Below are 25,316 nucleotides of genomic sequence, written 5' to 3'. Positions count from 1 at the left end.
ATCATTAAGTCAAACGAATCCAACTTCTACTAAGATTTTACTTTCCAAACCATTAGGAGCACAATCAATATATCAAACTCTCCAAATGTCTTCCTTGTTTTCTAATAGTTTGTATTACACAGTGTATCATCAGCTTTTGTAGAGTATCCTATGCTTTTCTGTTTAGTTTAGTTTTGTTTTACATGAAATATGAATACCTTAAGAAATTCCATAAGAACGCTACCAAATAAATAGATCCACGAAGAAGAAAAATATCAAAATAGATGACTTACATTATTCATGTATTCACTGAGCAGATCTTGGAGGGCCTGTCGGACTGCATTACACTCGGCTACGATTCTCTCCCGACGGTCGTCACGAGTACAAGAAGAATCTGCCATCAGCGCTGCACCACTGATAATGCTCTCCAGCCTTTCTTCTAGAGATGGTCTGAAGCGAGCCTCGCTGAATGTCATAGGGTCTAAAATGATCTTGTTCTGTAAAAAGTAAAATGAAAATGAGCAGAGGAAAAGAGACTGCCTTCATACCTTGGATTCTAGGTAATAAAAGAAGTGCTTCTATCCCATAGGAAAACTTTGTGGCAAGTGAATTTGTGACTTTCACTAGGTTTTAGAAAACTAAAGAAGAAAACATCACCATTTTTGAGACCTTCTGCCTTAAGGACATATCTAAGGAACCAAACAATACAGAGTAGTTTTAAAGCATATTATTGGCAAAATCTCTATCAATGGATGGGTTTTCATACAAGCAAGTAACACTGAAAACATCACAATTTTTTTTAAAGTGGTTGATTTTTTAAAAAAATGTTTTATTTGATAATTCTATAATCTTTTAGAGATTAACATCATGAACCACCAAAGTAACTTTAAACCAGAGGTTTAATCATTCTTAATCACTTTTAAGGTTTTTACATTTGGCATAAGTTAAAGAAGGGTTAGCCAATACAAAAAAACTCTGATTTAATAGCTTGTTTCCATAAACACTATACAAAGATACCACATTTTCAAATAATATGACACAATAAAACAGATAACACCAACACTGTATAGAAATAAAAGGATCCGTCTGAGGACTCAGAAGGCATGTAAGAATTTTGTGTGGCAACAAAGTCTTCTTTAAAATTTAGTATACAGGAGTGCCAAGTTTACTATGGACCATAAAGTCTGATTTCATTTGTACCTCCACTCCAAACCGAAGATACATTTGGTTCTAAGACAGTGAAGCAAATACAGTAAAAGGAAGATCAAAAAAACAGTAACTTGAGTATAATAAATAGAAACATGTTTGTAAAGCCAGCTTAGGATAGCTTTCACATTTCACTCTGAGAGTGCTTATAAGCATTGTGCTGATGAAACTCTGGATAAAAGCAATACTGCCCCTCCATCATATTTGTAATAGAAGTATTAATTATTTATAATCAAATAGAGAAAATATTTTTAAATCTATAAAAAAGATGCACCCTGGAAATCAAACAGTAAATTAACAAAAATGGAATTTGCTTGTAGGAAAATGGCTACTATTGCCATGATACAAAGCAAACCTTGCTTAAAACCAATTCATTGTGAAGACTGATGCTTGAGGGCAAGATCCAGGAATTCAAAGCCCTCACAAGGGTTGGAGGTGAATAAGTACAAGGGGTTCAGATGTCACTACAAGGTTTTAGGAAGTTAGCAGAAGAAAAAACAAGAATATAATATTGACAAAAGCCAGATGCCACAGGACTGATGCAGAAGGTGTTGGTCTTTCCCTCTCCTAACTTCCTAAAACCTTGTGGTAACATCTAAACCTTTTATATTCACTGATTCCCTATATCCAAACTGTTGCAAAAGCCTGTTCATTTTACCTTTGCAACATCTCTTCAATATACCCCTTTCTCTCCTCTGCCACTCCCATCAATTAGTGAAGGCCCTCATCAACTCATGCCTTGTTTACTTCAAGAGCCTGCTGGTGGGCCTGCCTGCCTCAAGCCTCTCCCCACTCCACTTCATCCTCCCATTCAATCATTAAAGTGATTTTCCTAAAACACAGATCTGATCATGTCACCACCAACCTGACCCCACCAGCCTCTGACTCTATAAAATCCAGCAGCAATACAAAATGCTTTTGTTTGGCATTCAAATCCCTTCATAACCTGGCATCCATCTTACTTCCCAACATGTACTCTGATCCTGTGACGCTGGCCTTCTGGCTATTCCGCAATAAGACACTCTATTCTCAGCTGCAGGGATTTTCTCCCCCATGCCTGAAATGCTCTCCCTTCTCAACTCTGACTAATGACATCCTTGGCTTTCTTTAAGTCTCAACTAATATCCCACTTTACAAGAAGCCTTCCCTAACCCCTCTTAATTCCAGTAGTTTCCTCCTTTCTAATTAATTCCTATTAATCCCACATATAGCTTGGTCTCTGTGTATAGGTATGTACATACATATGCACACACACACACACACACACACCATACATACATACACATATACATGTTGTTTCCCCCATTAGAACATGAGTTCCCTGAGGGCAGGAGCCATCTTTTCTGTATCCTTGGCAGTTAGCACAGTGCCAGGCATATAGTGGGCACTTACGAAATGTTTACTGAATGAATGAATGCATAAACACTTCACTGTCACATCACCAAATGTTTATTAGGCATTTCCAAATTAATATCCTGTACATAATTCAAACTCAATGTGCACCAAACAAAACTTACTATTTTTTCTCCCTAATTCCACCATCTACTAAAGTGCCTTAATTATGTTCAGGGCACTACCATTTGTACAGCCTCTCATGCCTGGCAACTTCATATCATCTTTTTTTTTTAAACCTCCTCAGCTTCTCTTCTTGTATCCACACTTGCATCCAACCCTAGCAATCTGAATCAATACTCATATCAGCATCTCTTTATTTCAGCACCTCACACCAGGGTTATTACAATGATCCCCTAAAGAGTTTCACCCAAGAATCTTCCCCTAGTCTGATCTACCTACCACATAGCTGCCAAGTGATTTTCCTTAAATACAATTGGCCAATAAGCATTCATTATTGCCAGATACTATGTGAAGTGCACTAATAATTTGAATAAATTATTATTTACCTGCTTCAAGAAACTGAGGCAAACAGGATTAAGTAACTTGCCCAGGGTCACACAGATAGTAAGTGTATGAGGCCAGATTTCAACCTGCAAAAAGCCCTATTTAAATGATAGCTCTTTATTATTATGATGAAGTCAAAAGCCAATCAATTCTGTAAAATGTGTTACATGTTCAAATAGTGGGAATTCATTCTCAGAGGAAGTTCTAAATTGTACATTCACTACCTCCTACTCCCTTTCCCACCTTCTGTAGGTGACTGTCTCCTTGTCACCAAATTAGTTTACTCAGGGATTGCCCAACTTTCTTAATAACTCAGGCTTTAAAAATAATGGTAACGTAAAGCTACTGGATGAAATCCATAATGCTTTCTCAAAACAAATATCAGTGCTTTGAGATCTGTGGTGAGATTCATTAATGCTCTTCTCCAATGCAAGAGAAAATTGAGAGGTTTTTTGTTCTGCTTTGTTTTGTTTCTGGTTTTTTTTTTTAGTTATGCTGTACTTTTATCTTGATATGTAAATTTAACAAGTCCCAACTGTCTCTGTAATCTCAATCATTACCAAAATGAAATTACTGATGGTTTAGAATCACATGAAACTAAGTCATAGAAATTGCAAAAAGAAGTAGCCTCAGTCTGGCCCATAAGGGTTATTTTACATGAATGTTATTGATGGAGATAGATGTTTTGAACACGCCTTAAATATATATTCCTCAGCTTCAGCAATTTCAGCAGCATTCAAATCTGATCTCTTCAGTTCAAGAGAAGCATCAGTATGACTGTGAACACAGGACAAGAACAAAACACAGAGTGCTTCTGTTGCCTCGAAACAGGGCCACACATGCAGAACTAGGAGGGTCCTCAGGGATCATCAAGGTACAAAGGAAAGAGCACTGGATCTGGAGTCAAGGAACCTGGGTCCAAACTCTTCCTCCCTTGTAAGACCTTGGACAATGCAATCTACTTTTTTGATATCTCAATTTGCTCCTCTTCAAGATGGAGGGGGTGGGGGTGGGGATATACGACCTCTTGCGACTTTATATCATAGATCCTGGATATATAGCCAAAAGCATCTTTAGCTCTTATCTAGCCCAAACCGGTCACTTTAGAGATGTGGAAACAGATCCAGTAAAGAGACTTAGTCCAAGCTGTATAGATAATAGGCATCAGAAGAGTTCAACGTACATCCTCTTACTCTGAGCTGTTTTCTACTCTGTAATGCTGCTTCATATGATCCTATGATCTAATCTAACCCCATCATTTTACAAAGGAAGAAACACAGGCAGTGTTTTCACCAGATCTAGTGCTTCATAATGACAATTATGATGACAACCATCAGCACCATTGTTATACTTCCTTGAACAATGTAGATCTGATCTCACCCTGTGCGGCTTTAGTTTGTCTCCTTCCCCATAAATTCTCCATTTGAAGTCTGTCTAGAACACTGTGAACCTTTCTCTACAGATCACGGCATTACATTGATTAAAATGTTGTGTGCACTGCCAGTTGTCCCTGGAGTTTGCTTCCAGGCCATATGCTTTTCCAAAGCTTGATCACCTCTTTGATGAGGTCTTTTATGCCACTTCAGGTGGGCAATCTTCATTTGTAATATGCTACTGCCTCCATGAGCCCACTATTGCCCTCTCATTGACCTGTTGCTTTAATTTGAAAGATCATGATACGCCATGATTTCTAATCATATAATAACACATTTCTACAGTGCCTTAAAGTGTACAAAATGCATTCATTACAACCACCCCTTGGGGTAGATATTGCAAGTACTTTTATACTCATCTTACAGATGTCAAAATTAATGTTCTCTGAGTTGAAGTGACTTGCCCATGATCTATGTGATCACGGGCTAGAGTCGGTGATGAGACTGGAACCTAGGACTACCATTCTTTCTACAATTTCCTAATGTTTCTGCATACCCACTTCTTTCTAGTATGTATGTAACCAGACTTAGCAATGGCTCCTCCTACTTTCAAGCTATCTGATTAGACACTGAAGGGAATAACAGAGAATAAAATAAAGTCCTCATTCTCATGGAGATTATATTCTAAAGGGGGAAATTAGAGAAATATGCAGCTATAACATGATGTATTCTAAGAAAATGAAGAGACAGAAATTGAAAATCCTAACTAGATTTGTTAGCAGACAGGTTGGCTTTGATTTAAAGGATCATAGGTTGAGAGTAACAGCAGTACATAAAAGAGCATACATAAAGATCCAATCCTTTCACTTTGAAGACGGAACAAAACAACAATAGCAAACAAACATAAAACAAAAACAAACAAACAAAAAAAAACCCTGAGGTCCAAGGGGGTATAATGGCTTGCCCCAGGTAACATAGATGTGAAGGAGCAGAATCTGGATACAAAAACTTTGACTTCAAATCCAGTACTCTATCTCTTATATCAGGCTGATTCCTGGATAAATTTGGCAATACTATTGAATGGATAACTTGAAGAATTTAGAAAGGGAAGCAGTGACCATTAAAAGTGACTATGGCTTCATCATAGTAGTGCCAGACTATTGTTTTCTTTTATAACATTCACTAGAAAAGGGGAAAACTAGAAGTAATTAATAGATCTCTAAGGAAAAAATATACAGCCTCTCATGAAATTCTTATGGACTTATGATCTACATTGCAATAGAATTGATACATAGGCTGCTTTGGAACTGATTAAATGAGTAGATCCAAACAATAAAAAATAAATGAGTCACTGTATATTTGGAGAGAAGGGTGTAGTGGAATACCCCCAAGGACCTTGGTCATGGGCTATGTGATTATTTTTATCTCGGACTTGGATGGAAATGTTGATGTTATGATTGTCAAATTTCACACGACACAAGATTGGGAGGGACAAATAACGAGAACATTATAACAGAGTCTAGATCCAAAAGGATCTTGGCAGGCGAGATCTATGTGCCAAATCCAGCAAGATAATATTGAGTAAGGACACATAAAATCCTATAACTGGGATCAAAGACTCAAGTTCACGAGTACAAGATCTAAAAGGGATGTCTACATATTTTGTATTTCCCTTACAGGATTGTTATGAGGGTCAAATGAGATAATTTACATGAAGGACTTTGTAAATTTTAAAGTGCCATATGAAATTATTATCATTTATAGCTTGGGAAAATAATTACATGGTCTATGATAGCTTACTTTAAACATTTGAAAGATTCTCATGGGGAAGAGAGATTCAATTAGTTTCGCTTGGATCAAGGTGTAAGAACAAAGAGCCATGAGTGGAGTTTGGAAAAGGCAGATTTTGGTTTAGTGGAAGGACATTAAAAAAATTGAACAATTCCAACTGTTTCAAGGTAAAATGATTCACTTTAGGTGATCCATTTCGCTGGAAATTTTCAAGTGGAGGCTGTATGTAACAACATATTAGCAGTATTTATAGAAAGTCTTGTGCAAACTAAATAAACCCTGAAGTCCTTTTTATGTTTGAGATTCGATGATAATTGCATATTTTTAAATGTTAATTCAAGAAATTAATACAATGGGATCAATGAGTTTCTCTCAGAAAGTGTTACTGAATGGCCTGTTTCTATTAATCCTTGCTCTTTCTTTTCTCCTCCTTTACACTGTCTGTAGAACTGCCCAGGCCTCTCTCAGGCCATAACTCACTCTCTGCCTGTAGTTCCCAGATTCAAAAAGGTGGCTGAATTTTGAACTAGAGTTCTAGAAATGAGGAGTCTGATTGATGACACTTGGATCCACCTGAGAAGAGTGAGCAAACATCCCTGCACGAAGAGTTGGAGGGGCCAATACAATAAGTCAGTCATCGTGCAAGTTTTCACTTGATCCAAATGCTTGGCTTCTATCTCCAGTCTCCAACTGTCTGGAAGCAATAACACATGACTCTTATCTACCAAGAAAGGGAAGGCATGTGTCTCAGGCTCCTTTTGCCTGGGGAGCAAATGTCCTAGGGCTGCTGCCTTTAAAGTCAAGTTAGCTACTATGCACCTGAGGCAAGAGTTGGAAAGAGATTAGAGAACCCAGCATGATCTGGAAATAATATCTAATCACTTACATGCAGATTAGCCAATGGGAAAAAACCTCCAAAAGCTAGAAGGCATTAATAGTGTATTGGATAACCACAGATAAGTTTCCACAAACTATTAGCAACCAATTAGTGATGGTGGTGATTTATTTCTTGAATGTGCCCAAAGGCATCTTGTAACAGATAAAAGAAGCCTTGTGTTTTCAAGTTGGTTTTTCCTTTTAACACTAGTTAAGAGAGGCAGGGCACCGCTTTGGTCATGCCAAATAGTCAAAGGGATCTGGGACCTCAGTGATTCGGCAGTGCCTCCGTACATACAGATCATACCCTTTCTCTGCCTGCCTGTCCTGTGAGACTGTCATCCTCATTTTCTCAACATGTACCAAATTATCAAAATGCCAGAAAGGGCACTGGAGGAAAATGACCGGACAGTACTACACAGGCCGGACTGATTTTTTATCGTGTTCTTTTCAAAGCTCATCTCTTGGGTTTGGGAAAAGCAAATGCTAGTAAGCCATATGTGATTCATGCAGGTTCTTTCCTTGTTTGTGCAATCCCTGTAAGAGAGCTATGCTGTGGCTGTGACTGCCTTCAGAGTTCAAAGGAGCATCAGTGAATACAATCAACCAACTGTGCTCTGCCTCACAGAAAACTGGCCTACACCACCTGTGGACAAGCATAACAGTTTTGGAGCAAAATGCACAGGAAATAAATAAATTCAGGAATTCACTTCAATTTTAAAATAAAACCTATAATATAAGGACTACATTAGCTTAATCTGCATATTTCTAAAGCAACTGATGTTCCAAAAGAGTCATTAAAGCAGAATTTGAATTGCAAATCGCAATATTTGTTTATTTCAAAAAATGACTGCCACAATATGCTAGGTTCTATTTCCAACCCCACCCTTGTTTTTCTTCTTTTGTTATGGTATTTCAGAAAATCTCCTCTTTTTCTGCTCTTTCAGTCTTCCTGCCACTGCGCTCCCCCAACACACAAACACACACACACACACACACACACACACACACACACACACACATACACTTTAATGAAGTTGCTTGCTTTCTTTCTTCAGTGTACAGAGGGGATGTCTTCTATACAATTTCCCCTAACCCTTAACTTCAACCTCATTGTAAAAAAACAAACACACACAGATCATTCCTTCTTAAGACTGATTCTGCTAGTCAGGTTTTCTCATGCACAATGCTGCTGAGTAGTCTTTCTATTCATCTTTAAATCACCTTGCATTGAATTCTCCAAAAGACTTCACAACTCTTGAGAAGCCCCCAATCTAGCCTCACCTACCTACTGTCATGAGGTCACAGTGCTTCTTGCTTTATGGAAAAATTGGAGCCCACGAACCTTGAGGATACTCCACGCCTTTCCTTTGTTATTCAAAATTTCTCAGTATCACCACCCCCTCTTCTCCTTCACCTGCCTCTTTATACCTTCAGTCTCTATCTGCACTGATTCCTTTTCTGCCTACAAATCTGCCTGACTCCACTATTCTAAAAACCAATTAAACAAAAAGTCTTTATGTAGACCTCAAGACCCTCTTGTGACTCTATCCCTTTCTCTCTTTTCCCCTTTACCCCCTTCTGTCTGTCTCTATCTCTCTGTATCTGTCTGTTTCTCTCTGTGTGGTTCTGTCTGTCTCTCTGTTTGTATTTGTCTCTATCTCTCTGTGTCTCTGTTTCTCTCTTTCTGTTTCTGCCTGTCTCTCTGTCTCTGTCTTTCTCTGTGTCTCCTTTCGCTATGAAGCATTTCAAAAGAGACATGTAGGCTCAATATCTCCATTTTTATCACCCTCTTCTACTCTTTGTAGTTTGATTCCTCCTCCCCCATACTGAAATTGCTCTTTCAAGGTCATTAATAACGTAGCTAGGACGTATCAGTGGCCATTTCTAACTTCTCCAGCATCTTATGCTTTGATGCATTCAAAGCTCTTGTCTGCCCTTTGGCTTTCAAGAGATTGTACTTCTGGACTACCTTCTTATCTCTGTTCACTCTGCCTTATAAAGTGGATTCTTTTTCTCCTCCTGACTAGGAAATGTAACTGTGAATTACATTTCTATCCTTGTGTGCCCTCTCTCCCTTCACATGTTCACTTGTCCATCCATTCATTTAATAGTTATTAACCAAATGCCCACTATGTACAACATATTGCCTTTGGCAAACATATCTGTTCTCCTAGATTTTTTCAAGTATCCCTTTTACAAGAAGGTTGTTCAACTACTGATCCCTAACTTTTGCTGCTGAGTTCCACATCTTATGTAGCTTCCATCTTGATGTCCTACTAAAACCTGCCTGAATCTACACAAGCCCCCCCTGACTTTTCTATTTCTGTTACTGTTACTATCATCTTTCCTATCACTCAGACTAAAAATCACACTCTCATCTTTGACTCTTCCATTTTCTTCACCCCCTTTCAGTTAGTTACTAAAATCCTTGAATTTTATGTCTATGAAACCTCTTTCCACTCTGATTTGAGTTATCACTACCTCTTACTTAAATTTCTGTAATTACCCCAAACTCATTTCCTTGCCTTCAAATAACCCCTAGTACAATCCACTCTATAAATATTCTAAAGCATAACTCTAATCATGTCACACCCCCTCTTTGCCCATCCTAACTTCCCAAGAGATCAAAGTGCTGCTGACAATTATATATTACTATATCAACAGAGTGGATGATAAGATGGAGTCCATCAGCTGTGATGGACACCATCAAAAAATATTCACCACCAAATGAATATGAAACTCTTCAACGTGACATATATTCCACTTTCCCTGCCTCTCCATAATGATTTGACCGCAATCTACTTACTCATTTATCTCATACACACAAACCAGTTTTGCAAAAACAAGATCATCAAAAATAAAAACAATAAAGCTCACATCATGATTGTACATACCTATGTATCTTTATAAAATTATTATAGTTTATTGAGCACTTTTACATATATTTTCCAAACTGATACATGCCACATTAGAAGAGGGATATCTTTATATCAAGTATTTCATAGGCCATAGAATCATTGGAATATTGACCTAAAGCTAGAAGATGCTTCACAGGCCACATGACTCAACCACTTCATTTTACAGATTAGGAAACTGAGGCACAGGGATGCCCAAGATCACACAGATAGGAAGTAGCAGAGCCAGGATGAAAAGTAAGATCCATGAATTTAAGTTCATAGATTCAGATAACTTAAGAGCTGGAAGATACTACAGTGGCTATTAAGTCCAATGTACACATGAAAAGAACCATCTCTACTACATGCATGACAAGTGGTTATCCAGCATCTGCTTGGAGTACTCTAAGGAGGAAGAGGCCATCACTCCTCAACACATCCCACTATGCTTTTAAACAGAGCTAATCCTAGGAAATATTTCCTAAAATCAATTAAAATTTGCCACTTCTCACATTCTACCCACTGAGGCCAAACAAAACAGGGGCCAGTCCTTCCTCCACATAGTCACCCTTCAAATAGTTGAAGATGGCATATGTCCCTCCAAGCCCTCGTTTTTCTAGGACGACTGTATCAAGTTCCTTCGACTGATCGTTATTTGACATGGTCTCAAGGCCTTTAACCATACTGGTTGCACTCCTTTAGACATCTTCTGGACTATCAATGTTCCTATTAAGCCATGGCACTCTGAACTGTAAACCATACTCAAGATAAGGTCTGAAGAGGGCAGCATAGAGTGGGATTACCCCCTCCTTATTCCTGGAATCTATCCCTCTCTTAATGCAGCCCAAGACTGAATTAGCTTTTTTTGATTTCCACATCAATCTCCTGATTCATATTCAGCTTGCAGTCCACTAAAACTCCCAGATAATTTTCAGGAAAGTAACAAAAACAAAAACAAAAACAATATCTGTCCATGCCTCCCCTAACTCATACTTGTCAAAATGAATTCTGCATCCAAATTTAGGGCTGTACATTTATCTCTATTGAATTTCATCGTATTAGATTCAATCAAATGCTCTGCTATTGCGTCCTTCTGAATTTTGTGTCAGTCATCTAGTGGGTTGGTTATCTTTACCCCTTTGAGTCATTTGCTAATTTGATGAGTGTATCATCTATGCTTCATCCAAATCAGGGGTGAAGATGGTAAATAGTCCAAGGCAAAGGGCAGATGCTGGGGTGCTCCATTGCAGATCTACTGCACAGTGACATTGAACAACTTCTCTTTGAGTCTAGCTATCCCACCAGCTTACAAATACACATGGTTTTAGTATGGAATAACATCTCTCCATATTCTCCATAAGAATGATATGAAATACTTGATCAAATATTTTGCTAAATTGTGGGCAAACACTTTATTTTAAGCCACATTTTTACCACAGCATTCCCATCATCTGCTAGTTCAATAACCTTGTCAAAATAGGTAAGTTAAGTTAGTTTTAGGATGACTTGGTCATAATGAAGCACTGTGGGCTCTTTGTGATCACCATTTCCCATCATACATGTTCACCAATTATCTCTTTAATAAGCTGTCCTATAATTTTCAAGGGTAACTAGATGGTACAGTGGCTTTCCAGAGGCATGAGGGGTGGGGTGAGGGAAGACCTCTGCTTCATTAGCTTTATTCAAATTCCATTTGGCTTTGACATGAATAACACAAATGCAGAGTGACAGAACATCAGAACTGACCATCACATGTCATTTGTGTAGGATTCTATGTTTGTTATCAAAGTGAGTACATTTCAGATTAAAAGTGATTGTGCTTGCTATTATGACTGTACTTCGAAAGGACCCTGAAGGACAAAATAAAACACAGGCAGTGTAGCCTAGTAAATAGGGCTTCAGATATCAAGTCAGGTTAAAATCCTGTCTCAGATATTTACTAGCTGTTAGACCATCAGTAAATCACTTATCCTTTCTGTGCGTCAGTTACTTCATCTGTAAAATGAAAGGGTTGCTATCAATGGCCTCTAAGGTGTCCTCTACTTCTAAAAACATAATTCTCTCATCCCATGACTTTAAGCCATCACACCTCCTGTCTGACCTTACGATTCTGAATGGACCAGTAGTTGTAGCATTGACTCTTGTACCATTGTACCACTGCAGGAAGGGACCCTTCCTGCACTCTGGGTTGGTGTTGTTGACGAGGGATGCTTGTATTTCTACCAGTTATTCCCTTCTGGGGTTGAAATCCAAAAAGGACATGTAAAAAATGATAGCAATTATTCATGTTCTGAAAGCTTTCAACCTTCTTTCGGTGACTGGAAGTTTAAATTAAGGCTATAAAACACGCTTATTATAATATATTCACTTTGGTGCCTAAATCAAAAGGCAAGTCATTTGTTCCATTTTTACCACTTACTATCTTAACATTCAAGTCTCAATAATGAACACAGATCCTTCCTCATTATGGGCCAAGTTTTCTGGGTGCCTATTTTCCCATCTTTACATGAAAAGTTCCTCTTGACTTAATTGGAGCAATGTGTATGGAGTGGGAGAAATACTTTAATCATTTATTTTTTGATTAAACTACAGAGAACCTCTAACCGCCATTTTAGATTTGACTTAATTTTTAAATTGCTTAGTGTTTTACTGATACTTTACTGTTCCTTCACAGAAAACATACTTAAAGTCAACTTTAAATGTGCATTTGTTCTCCTCAAAATGTTGCTTGTAATTAAACTCTTTGATTCCAACTAAATTAGGTAATAACAAAAATGTTTTGTGATTGGCTAGTCCTTAGATTTTTTCCTTTCTTTTTAATGTGTTGCTTCTAAAACTTGGTAGGATGGTCTTACATCATTTGATGAATGGAAAAAAACAAAACAAAACAAAGCAGACCTGAAGCTTTAAGATGGGAAATGATTTAATAAAAGTCATTAGGGAAATCTATGGGTAAGAAATGACAGTTAGGGATATTTTCAATGGACTGTATGAAATTGGTGATGATGGCTAATATAAAGAAAACACCACTTGTAGGAGGCATGCTACAGTATTGCATCAGTGAGGACAAATTGGGATTGCACCGCCACTGAACAAAAGGGCTACTTTAGATGCAAAGAAGCATTATATATGCAGCTTTATGTTCCAGATCATTTCAAGCACAGTTTTCTAGCAATCCGGAAGCTAATATCCAGATTTTAACAGCTGTGAGAAAGCAAACCATTGTCTATTTCTAAAGGCTCATATGGTCCTTGACCTTCTCAGCTTTTGATGCTGTTGACAACACTTTCCTTCTTGAAATTTTTTCCTCTTTTTGTAATGTTGAAGTTGAAGTCTGGAAGACAAGTTCAGTCTCTACCTCTGATACTTATTGGTTGTGTTTTCATGGGCAAGGTTCACAAGTACAAGATGACAGAGGTACTACTAGGCAGGAGTTTTTCTGAAAAAAGATCTGGGAAGTTTGTGAAATTTTTGTTGTTGTGTCATTTTCAGTTGTAACTGATTCACTCTGGCTGCATTTGGAATTTTCTTCGCAAAGATAATGGAACAGTTTGCCATTTCCTTCTCCAGGTCATTTTACAGATGAGGAAACTGAGGCAAGTAGGGTTAAGTGATTTGCCCAGGGTCACACAGCTAGTATGTGTCTGAGGCCAGATTTGAAGTCAGGTCATCCAGACTCCAGCCTGGGCTCTGTACTAACTAGCTGACTAGCTCAATATGAGTCCGAAACGTGAATTTTCTGGCAAAAAAAAATAAAAAGCAAATATGGTGTTAGATAGCACTAAGAAAAGCATTCAAAATTAAGGAGAGGTTAGCCCAGTTTTAGTCTTTCATGGTAAAACTGCATCTAGTGCACTGTGTTCAGTTCCACATTTTAGGAAATACACGAAGATGTGATGAGTATTAATAGTCACATCACTGAGATGGTCAAAACTTCTAGTTCATGCCCTGGATAGATCAGTGGAAAGACTAGAGATAGATAGCCTGGAAAACACATGACTCAGGAGAGACAGTGAAACTGTCTTCAAGGTTCTGAAATATTTTCATATAAAAGCAAGACTGATCTGTTCTGTTTGTTTTCAGAGGTGAGAAATAGAAGCAATAGGCATAAGTTTAAAAGAGGTCAATTAGGCTTGATATAAGAAGTGAGGAGGTTATGGCACAGAATCAATCAGGGAAGAGGGGAGATAAGGTTCTAAATAAGGGTGTTGACTAGATGGTGCCTTGGATGGAGTACTGGGCCTGAAGTCATGAAGACTCCTCTTCTGAGTTCAAATCTAGCCTCAGACATTTACTAGCTATGTGACCCTGGGCAAGTCACTTCACAGAACTTTTTGCCTCAGTTTCCATATCTGTAAAATGAGCTGGAGAAGGAAATGGCAAGCTACTCTAGTGTTTTTGCCAAGAAAACCCCAAATGGGGTCATGAAGAGTCAGATGTGACTGAAATGACTGAATGACATCAAGGATGGTGACTGGAGTAGAGAACTTGAGGAAGTAGAAATAGGATTTAGCAACTGAATGAGTAAAAGGAGTTGATTATAATAAAACTTAGGTGGCTAGAATGATAGTGATGCCTTTCACCAGAAAAGGGAAAATTAGAAGGATGGGGCTTGGGGGAGAAGATATCTGTGTAATATACATTTAGAAAACTGAAAAAAAAATAGCCAGGAGATAGGAAATTAAGAGGTCATTTCAACTAGGATAAAGCAGTTTCAGTAGAGTGATGAGTTCAGAGGAAAGATTTGAGAAGTGAGGAAAGCTGAATGGAGGAATCCAATGTAGACTTTTTTTTTCTTAGTGTGGTTGGGGAAAAAAAATAAGAAAGCTCTAAGCTGATCACTTCAGAGAATGTTAGGATCTAATGAGAAGGCAGGTTTTCTGAGACTCAAAGCCATGCCTTATGTCATTTGCCATCTCCTAAAGTTGGCTGGTGTAGATTTCGCTGATTGACAGAGGTAGGGTTGGGTTCCTGGAAAAAGTTGTTTATTTTTTTTTTTAACATTTTTAATAAATGTCTTCTAGTACCACAACAAGTAAATGATCTACGAATAAATGACTGAAGATTTCTCCTAATTTAGGCTTAGCAGTCATATATCCATGGGTGTTGTTGAAAATGGGAGATGTTCTAATGTATGGATTAAAATGATTGCCATGGAGTAGGGTCAGTTTAGCCAATCCTCTGCAACTTGGATTGCCACTCCTCAAAAAAAAAAAAAAGACTTAGGGATTTGGCCTATTAATGCCTAATATCTTATTTATATTAAATTCTTCCCCATGTGAACAGGTATGGAGAGGCTGGCTATCTGGGGTCTTGGGCTTTCACAGAAAAATTGGAAACATAGCAAAATGCCAACTAGTGAAGTACGGTTGATTGTAAGATGAACCAATGGTAATAGGGCAGGGGTGGGGAACCTGCAATGTAGAGGCCACATATGGCCTTCTAGTCCTTGGGTGGGGTCTTTTAAGTGAGTCCATGCTTCATAGAACAAATCATTTTATTAAGGGGACTTGTTCTGTAAAGTTTAAGATTCAGTCAAAGGTTGGCACTTCAGGATTCAGAAGGCCAGATGTGGCCTCCAGGCCATAGGTTCTCCACTCCCGCAATAGGGCATGAACAAGTCATAAAATGTCAGAGGTAAAAGGACTTTTAACTATTGTCTAGTCCAGCCATGGCATTTTACAGATGAAGAAATTGAGCCTCCCAAAAATCTGTTTCTTTCTAAAAGGTTTCTGTCTTCTCACACTCTTCTTCACTAAATCTGTTTCTCAGTAATAAACCCAGAGTGCTTGTCACTTTGCTTCTATCTCTGACCGTGCTCATCTTTGTGAACAAAATAAATAAATGGGCAAGTAAATAATTAATGTGTCAGAGGGAGGATGGTAAAAGGAGGAAGACCAAATAATCCATAAATTGGATAATCAGTCCCTGGGACATCGAAATGTTGAATATATTTCAAATGGATATTTCATATTAGAGAGACATACACTTTATCAGAGAAATTACTTAAGATCTGCATTCTGTAATTTAAGACCTCAAGCTATCTGTTCAAATTGAGAAGGTAATTTATATTCTTCAGAAGTAATTGTGACTTAATTGTTATTATCAACCTAATAAATTACCAGGTGATTTCTACCACCTGGTAATATACTTAAATTTCTTGTCTCATAAATGAGTAATTATATCAATATTCAACAAATATGAAAAGGAAATTGGTTCATTGCTCAGAAGGAAAATACATACTACCTTGACAGTAAACTCATCTATCTTTTTTTTTCCCCTTGTACTTTAGGTGTGTGTGGAGGAGGGCAGGGAATTAAGATTAGGAAAGAATACTTTGACTCTCAGAGGTATAATGTGAGATAGTAATTGCTCTTTAAGAAACTTACTGTAATGGCCTAGAGGGAAATATCCTTAATCTTGATAAAGATGGAATATTTCATTTTGCTGGTGGAACATGTAAAGTAACTGATGGAGTTCTTTTTACATAGGTTTGTCTAGTGATTTCCTAAACCGCATAGCCTCTATTCTTAAAGATGAGGGCAGAATTCAGGGCCTAAGCCAATCTAACTTCAGAGGAAGAAAGTAATGCTGTTCATTCAGTCTTAAAAGGTAATGTTCATTCAAAGTTAGCATGCTCATGAATGTTGACAGAGGTTAAGAGAGGAGTGCAAATTGCTAATAAAAAATAATAATAATATGTGATGCTAAGAAGTTGTTGCAGTCTGTGGCCCCAAATTTCATCACTGCAAGCTCATTACTACCAAAATATTCAAAATAAAATAGAGAGTTTAATTCAATAATCTATTTTTTTCTTTCCCTATGACAACCAAGATTCAGATGCAGTCATATCTCAACTAGCAGCACGAAAACTATTCTCAGATTGCCTGAATCTATTCTTCCTGAATAATTACCTAGATGACATCTTCTTTTCATTTTATTTATTCTTATTTTTTTCCCCTGAGGCAATAGGGGTTAAATGACTTGCCCAGGGTCACACAGCTAGTAAGCATCAAGCATCTGAGGTCAAATTTGAACTCAGGTCTGCCTGACATTCTATTTATTCTTTATTCAATTAAAGCCCACGTGGCATTGTGGTATAATGGTTAGGGCATTAAACATGGAATCAAGAAAATATGGATTACAATCCTATCTTAGACTCCAATGGGTTGCATAACCTGAAACAAGTCACTTAATCACTTTGTGACTCATTTTCCTCATATGAAAAATGAGTGGGTTAGGCTGGATGGCCTCTTAGGTCCATATCAGATCTAAATATATGATCTGTCATATAATCCCTTAAAAATCTCTACATGCTTTCTGTCCTCCTTCTGGTTCTACACATGAACAACATGGTCAGTATGGTGTTGAGATGGAATTAAGCAGTAAAACAGTGTTGGCATATTATTTGACTGCTTAATTTGACCTGAGTTGGGTCTTGAACATGTAGTTTTGGTTTATTTCATTTTAAGTGAATTTCTAAAACACCAGGAATACCTATATTCAGTGAAACACTAAAGTACACGGTAAAGTCACACATAGCACGTTTTACTATTAATTATTAATAACATTATCAATCATTTTGCATTCAAATTGGTTTTGGTTCTTCTTTATGAAATAACCCATTAGAGAAAGATAGGCTCATCTTTCTTAAGAACCATCTAATGGAAATCTTTTCACTTAGCCATCATTTTGGCATTACATATATACAGCACTTGGAGGCCAGTAGGAGTGGACAAGATTTTATCCAAAGCTTTGTTCCAGTCACAGATCTGGTGCAGAAAGTTAGCTGGGGTTGGTCATGGAATGATGGTCAGAAAGGACCTCAATAGCCATCTAGTATAACCCCTATGTGAAAAGACTGCCCCCTTCCATGATAACATACCTGGCAAGTAGTTGCAAGGCTCCTGCTAGAAGACATCCAAGCAGGGAGAAGCCATCACCTTTCAAGGCAGGCCATCCTACTTTTGGACAGAGTCAGCTTTGGCAAATTATTTCTGACAAAATCAGAATTTTCCCAACATCAAGCAAAATGCTTTGCATGTACTAAATGCTTAATATTCTCTCTCTCTCTCTCTCTCTCTCTCTCTCTCTCTCTCTCTCTCTCTCTCTCTCTCTCTCTCTCTCTCTCTCTCTCTCCTCTCTCTTTCTGTGTCCCTATCTCTGTGTCTCTGTCTCTGTGTGTCTCTCTGTCTCCCTCTAATCTCCGTCTCTGCCTCTTTCTTATCTATTTATCTAAATTTTCCTTAGGAACTTCTCATCATAGCACCTGATTCTGACCTTTGAATACCAAGGAAACAAATATAATCCCTGCTCTACATGAAATCCCTTCAAATTCTTGAAGACAGTTACCACACCCCTTGGTTCTCCCCTCCACTCTACACAATATCTGGTTTCCTCTCCTGTAGGATAAATATACCTAGAATATAATATGTCTAACTGATACATATATAACATGGACTGAAGACCCTTCATTATTTTATTTACCCTGCCCTGGATGCTCTCCAGTTTATCCTTATCTTTCTTGAACACTGACAAGCCAAGCCAAAGAGCACCAGGAAAAGCAGCAATCTCCCCCTTCATACTATCCATCCTGCTTCCAGCCTGACTCCGTACCAATGGTCCCTGTGAACTATCCTTGCAGTGTCTGCCTCTGCAGGTACTGCAGTGTCTGAGCCCTCTGCAGCTGCAGCTACTGAAGACCCAGAGAAGAAGAGTTTTATTACCAAAGTCCATGGCACTGTCAAACAGTTCATCAGCAAAATGGATGGTTGTATTGATGAAGAAGATACTAAAGAACATGTATTACCATCTACCTTATCACCACACCTGAATGACCATGGGACCTTTCCTTATGACTTGTGGCTAAAATTTCCAAGATAATTTATCTCTCTCCTGAGAAACTGAGCTCCTTGAGAGTATGGAATGCCTTGCTCTTCTGTTCACATCCCTAGTGCTTTTCAATAATGAGCATTTTTTTCCCCAACATTCTTTCAACAGTGGCAGTCAGAAATGAATATAATACTCCAGCTGAGGCCTCAGATCTCTTTTCATGGGATGGCCTAGATTGATGAAATAGGAAGACAGTAGTTGTGGAGTTGTGGTTTCAATTCCAGGCAGTTGCCCAGGGGTTGCTGTCTCTGTCTTTGTGTCTGTGTCTATGTCTCTGTCTCTTTCTCCCCCTGTCCCATCTCTGTCTCTCCATGCATTTAATTTTGTTTCTGTCTCTTTAATATCATGCTAATATGAGCCTTCCTTCTGCCCGCCAGGAATAAGCTTTCTGGCTAGCATTTTCCCATTAGGACAGAGAAAAAAGACATATGAATTGGATACTGTAAACCAGGGACCCTTTCCCTAATTCTCCTCCTTATATTTAGACTAAATCCCTTTTTAATTTCCAATAGCCTACCATTCAGACATGTTATTTCTTAGATAAAGTGATATTGTTTACCATTCTCTTTTTGGTATTTTTTAAATTCATGTGAATTGAAACGGCAAGTAATGATATTTGAATTTTTCACAAAGCTTTGATACACACATATATACATATACATAAACACAAATATACACACATATACATATGTGTGTAGATGTATGTGTGCACATGTGTATGCGTGTGTTTATGTGTATGTGTGTGTGCATGCATTTGTGTGTGTGTGTGTGTGTGTGTGTCTGTATGTGTAGTTCTTGAAGATTCTTTGGATTTGGCAATCTTAAATCAATAAGGTAACAAGCATACACTAACTGCCTTCTTTGTGCCAGACACTGTGCTTAAGCACTGAGGGGACAAAGAAAGTCCCACCCAAACCTCCACCCCTATGCTAAAACAAACAAACAAACAAACAAAAAAGCATTCCCTGTTCTCTGAAAAGGGTTTCTTTCTTGTCTGGGTAAGGAGTTATTTCTCATTGGAACAGTATCTAAGTCATATACTGAATAAGACTTCTGTGATCTTGGTACTTGTAACTAGACTGCTTAAAACCAACAGCTTCCAGCCAATGTAACACTTTCACTATCTCTTCCACATGTTCTTCCCAGACGTTCTTAAAGATCATATAAACATTCTGGTACATTGAGACATTCCCCCTCCAATTTGTTTATTCCTTCAACTATGTTTTCCAAATAGTTGGCCAATATCATTGATATATCTTAGGGGATATGTTCAATCAAATTGGTAGGATGACACTGAATAGATGAAGGCTATATTCTCCTTATATTTTGTCCTGTGACTCTAATAATATGCACCACATATGTCCTTTGCTGAAAACCATTAGTTGTTTGGGGTGGGGGAGTTCACATTGATTCCCTTGCTCAGCATATGATAGCATATAGACATCCAAATATTCACAGTTCTCTTCTGTGGCCTTTTCACATGGGCACATGGTCTTGGGATTTCAAACATACCACTGACTAACAAGTCTTTCAGATCATATATGGTATATTCAATTTCTTTCTTTTTTCTTTTTTTTAATCTTCATATTAGCCTCATTGCAAAGGAAAACACACATACATGCAAAAAAGGAAAATGAAGAAAGTTTAAAAAAAAGTAATTTTCAGTCTGCACTCAGAGTTCATCAGTCCTCTCTCTGGGGGTGAATAACATTTTTCATAATAGGTCCTTTGGAATTGTCTCGTATCATTGTATTGCTGAGAAGAGCTAAGTCAATCATAGTTGATCATCACACAATGTTGTTATTACTGTGTACAAGGTTCTCCTGGTTCTGCTCACTTCATTCAGCATTAGTTCATGTAAGTCTTTCCAGTTTTTTTTTCCCTCAAATCCACCTGTTCATCACTTCTTAGAGAACAATAGTTTTCCATTACATTCTTATGCCACAAATTCTTTGCCACCATAAAAAGGGTCACAATAAATATTTTATACAAATAGGTCCTTTTCTCTTTTCTTTGATCTCTTTGGAAAACAGACCTAGTAGTCACATTGCTGAGTCAAAGGGTATGCACAGTTTTCTAGCCCTCTGGGCATAGTTCCAAATTGTTCTCCAGAATGTTTGGACCAATTCACAACTACATCAACCATCCATTAGTGTCCCAATTCTTCCACATCCTCTCTTGAATTTGTGATTTTCCTTTTCTGGTATGTAAGCCAATCTGATAGGTATGAGGTGGTATCTCAGAGTTGTTTTAATTTGCATTTCTAATCAGTAGTGATTTAGAACATTTTTTCATGACCCCTTTCATTACAAAGAGGACAATTTTCTTGTATCATTCTCAAAAAGGTTAAGTCTTCTTGTGGTGGATTCGGAGTATTTTTCCAAGGAGACCAGCAACACTCTCACTTATACAATGAGATATGGCTGTCCTAGTTTCTTAATGAGCCTTCTGTTGCTCAGGCACTAGAATATCAAGTGGAACTTCTCTGGTCTCCTTCTGCAGTAGATGAGATCATAAATTATTAATTCTCTCTAACTCTACTGCCTCCTGTCTGTCAGCTTCAACACTTAGCCATAGATTGTCTGGTTCTGAAGAAGAGCATAGATTTCGTGGTTCCCTCTTCAAGCCATAGGATTTGTTTAATGCTTAGATAGGCTGACATTAGCCCATATCAATGCTGAAACACCAGAAAGATCCCCTGCATCTGGTCATACCAAAGTCATGGTGCCCACCTAGTGAAACTCTAGATTTCCTTAGGTGACATCAGTTCTACTCTGAATTAGCCTAAGACTGGGTAACCCTTTATACCCAGCATAGAATAATAGTGCAATCCTACTTTCATTGATGAAGTTATCATTTGGAAGCGGCTTTCAAAAAATTCTATGTAGGACTTATAATCATCTTTTGAAATTCAATGTCTAGCATACTGAGGCATTCCAAATCTTCAATCCTCTCTATTCTACTTTCGTGAAAACCTTTTCAATTTCACTGATGAGGTATGGCTTGGTCTCTTCCAGTTCTGTGGTGAGCTCTGTTCCTGATCCTGTGTTTGTTTCCTGAAGGCAGTCCAGTTTCATTGAGCTTTTGGCACATTGGTCATGCATTTCTCTGTCTCTGTCTTTGTCTCTTTCCCTCTCTGTCTGTCTTTGTCTCTCCCTCCCTCCCTTTCTCTCTCTGTCTCTCTCTGTTGCTGTTTCTCTCTGTCAGTTGCTGTCTCTCTGTTGGTCTCTGTCTATCTCTCTGTTTAAGTTTCATCATCAATGCTCTCTAAGTTTACTAGCACTTCTGCTAATTGTAGTTTGGATAATTATCATCGTGCACACAACAATACAATAGTACCTAAAGACACAGTCACAGCAAAGTTCTACTTCTGAGCTAGGTCCTGATCAGAGAGAATAAGAACCTCTGTAAGACGTCATGCTATTAAAATTCACTTTGAACTGAATTCACATTCAAAGGCCTAATTCCTTTGGGCTTGGACAAATGGCCATATTTTACATAATTATAAGTTCAAATGGTACAAATTCAAATGCATGAAAGCACTTCCAGGGATTCACTGTTTTCACTAATTAGGATCTAGCAGATATAGAATTAGCATAAAACTGGTGGCATTGGGAAATAGGAAATAGTAAAGGTCTATTCAAAAAGAGAAAGCCAGCAAAAGTGATAAAACAAAAGCAACAACTATATAAAAAAAAGAACAGAAAAAAAATCTAGCTAAAGAAAATCTACCTAGATTAAGAACTTCTTAAACTGTGGGTCACAACCAAACTCATAGTTTAAGAAGTGCGGAAGGGTCACTAGAGGAAAAAGTTTGAGAAGTCCTGCATTGACTTAAAACAAACAAACCTGCAGTTTAAAAAAATACTAGACGAGATCTCACATGTAACCACTAGGAGGCACTAAGTCTCTATAGAATAGATGCTTATATCACCCATCACAGCCTGCTCTAAGGTAGAGAATGCCAAATAGTTTTGATCACATACTCCCATTAGCCATAAAAAAACCCACTACTAATGTATATATTTTCATTAATAATATATGTGCCATTCCATGTACTAATAAGTACAGTATGTAAAAATACAAAAATGTACGTTAAATAAGATAAAGAAGAAATAAATAATATTTTAAATGATATTTTAGCAGTACAAAAAAGAGATTCTTTCACTTACGCTAATAACAATGTAATTTTTGCAAGGTATGTCATAGTGGGGATGCCCTTTGCTTATGGGTTGGACAAGATGGCCACTCAAACCCATTCCAAATTCAAATTGTCTAATCCTGTGAATATATTACACTTTTGGCTTATCAATTCATGACACAGCAGTTCAAAAATCTGGCTTTCATGTTTATTATGTCTGAAAAAGTTATCTCCAAAAATACAAGGATTCAAGTGGAAGAAGTATATTATTAGCATCACTTATGGTATTTTGTTTTACAATTTCATCCACCAATTGTACTCAGGGTTTTTTTTTTAATTTAGCTATGAAATTTCCCTTTTAGACTCATGGGATTTGGGTTCAAAGAGACCTTAGAGGTCATCTGGTCCAGCTCCTTTGTTTTTTAGGATTTTTTTAAAGAATAAATAAAGATTTGCTGGTAGAGGGTGGGAGAGGGATATGATGAAGGCGGTTATACTCCTTTGTACTCAAAGAAGACCAAAATGACATCACAATGTCAGGGTCAAGGTACACTGTGTCTGACTGTGGCTGATCAGGCCAATACTAGCTTGGAAGGCTGTACCACAAGTTAAACACAAATAATCCTTAAACATTTGGAGGCTCTAAATTTGTGCATCTTGGATTTCCTTTGAGCTGCAAAAAAGAGGGATAGATTTGGAAATGAAGGTAATAGAAGTATTAATAAAAATTTTTTAAATTTGAAAAAAATAAATTGAATGGATCTTTGTCTTCATATAGTTCTTGGAATTAAACTTTCTCCATCACACTGCCTACTAACTCCAGAACTCTTATTTTACAGATGAGGCCAACAGGATTTATATGATTTATAGAATCAAGGGATTCAGACATGGAAGAGGCCTACAGATAAACCAGTCAAATTTTATCTTACAAATTAAACAAAACAACAATTACAGTTTAGACAGGATTATACAAGTAGTAGCAGGGCCAGGATTTTAATCCAGTGTTTTGTTGATCACACCACTCTCCAATCCCTTAAGTAAATTGTTCTAATTTTTAGTCAACCCACCTCAGAAGAATCTTCTACTTATGTGAAACCTAAACTACATTAGCCTAAATTGGAATTGTCTGGTGGTACTGGTTTCTTATTAACCCCATCTTTCTTAGACCGAACTAGTTCTTTTAGGATATCCTTATAGGTATGCATTTTTTTTAAGTTGCTGATAATTTGGCTTGGCCCACTCTGCATTCTCTCAAGGATTATCCCCCTCCTTCTCCTTGTGGGAAACAATCCCACCTCTTATCTCCTCTATGCACATGGTGCTTTGTTTGAGACTCTGGGCCCATGAGACAGCAGGACTGGACCATATAGGTTTAAATTTGTAATGATGTGTGAGGATTTGAGATAGCTGTTTATCTCCTGGAGTGCTCAACTCCAGAGGTGGCAGCAATTAACTGATGAGAAAATTATCCTTTTCCTACCCTACTTAAAGTATTGTGTATGGCTTAATTAACTAGTGTTTGGTGATTGTGAGACAGTTGCCACATAATTGCAGCTATCATTAATATGATGTTCTCTGAACTGTCAGATGAAGATGTTCCCTCAGTTCTTGCTCTAAATTACTCCTTCAATGGAGTTGTAAAATGTAGTCTCTAAGAGTTTCAGATGTGTGTTAATCCACACACAAAGAGTAACAATTGTAAATCAAAGATAAAAAAGGACTGAAGAGTTAAAACAACAGAATAAAGGCAAATTTGGGGAAATGAAGTCATAACAGCTTTTTCAATCAGACAGATTTACTTGTGTTGACTGAGGACCTGAAGCAATATCTGAAGAATAATGTTCAGGGCCAATGACATAAAGAGGGATTAAAATCAAGTTCATTCTTGAAATATGCTTCAGCAGATTGATGAGAGCAAGAATTTAGCTTTGTTTAGAAAGCATTGTGACTACACAGCCCACAGGCTCTCTTACAAGCCAATACCCTGCTGCATCATCTCAAGCATTCTTCTATTGACAGAATGTTCAAGGACTTGCCTGACATATTCCTTATGACTGAATTAGATACAGTCATAATCAAGGATCCAATGTTGGTGTCACCGACTTTAACTAAACACACAATAGGGATTTCTTAAAGTGGGCTCTAAGAGAACTGGTAATGTCATAATGACTTTTTTTCTCTCCAAGAGCTGAGGACAGGGATAACTTGCCTTACAGAGTTTTTGTCATGGAAAACACTTAAAGTGCTATTGTTATTGAATGT

The 25,316-nt window shown here is 37.7% G+C and overlaps 1 protein-coding gene across 1 annotated transcript in view; it reads right to left on the bottom strand.

Annotated features, from left to right (window-relative positions):
• The window catches only part of LOC110218426 (catenin alpha-2), a 1,469,797-nt gene that overhangs the window by 950,027 nt on the left and 494,454 nt on the right, over positions 1 to 25,316 (bottom strand). The window contains 1 exon segment of the mRNA XM_021001143.2: positions 273 to 476. Within this exon segment, the coding sequence (XP_020856802.1) occupies positions 273 to 476 (204 nt within the window).

Source organism: Phascolarctos cinereus, unplaced genomic scaffold (genome assembly GCF_003287225.1).
Source record: "Phascolarctos cinereus isolate Bilbo 61053 unplaced genomic scaffold, phaCin_HiC Scaffold_2;HRSCAF=192, whole genome shotgun sequence".
NCBI classification, from domain to species: Eukaryota; Metazoa; Chordata; class Mammalia; order Diprotodontia; family Phascolarctidae; genus Phascolarctos; species Phascolarctos cinereus.
Note: the sequence above shows the minus strand (reverse complement) of the source record. Positions and strands in the feature narration are given on the sequence as shown.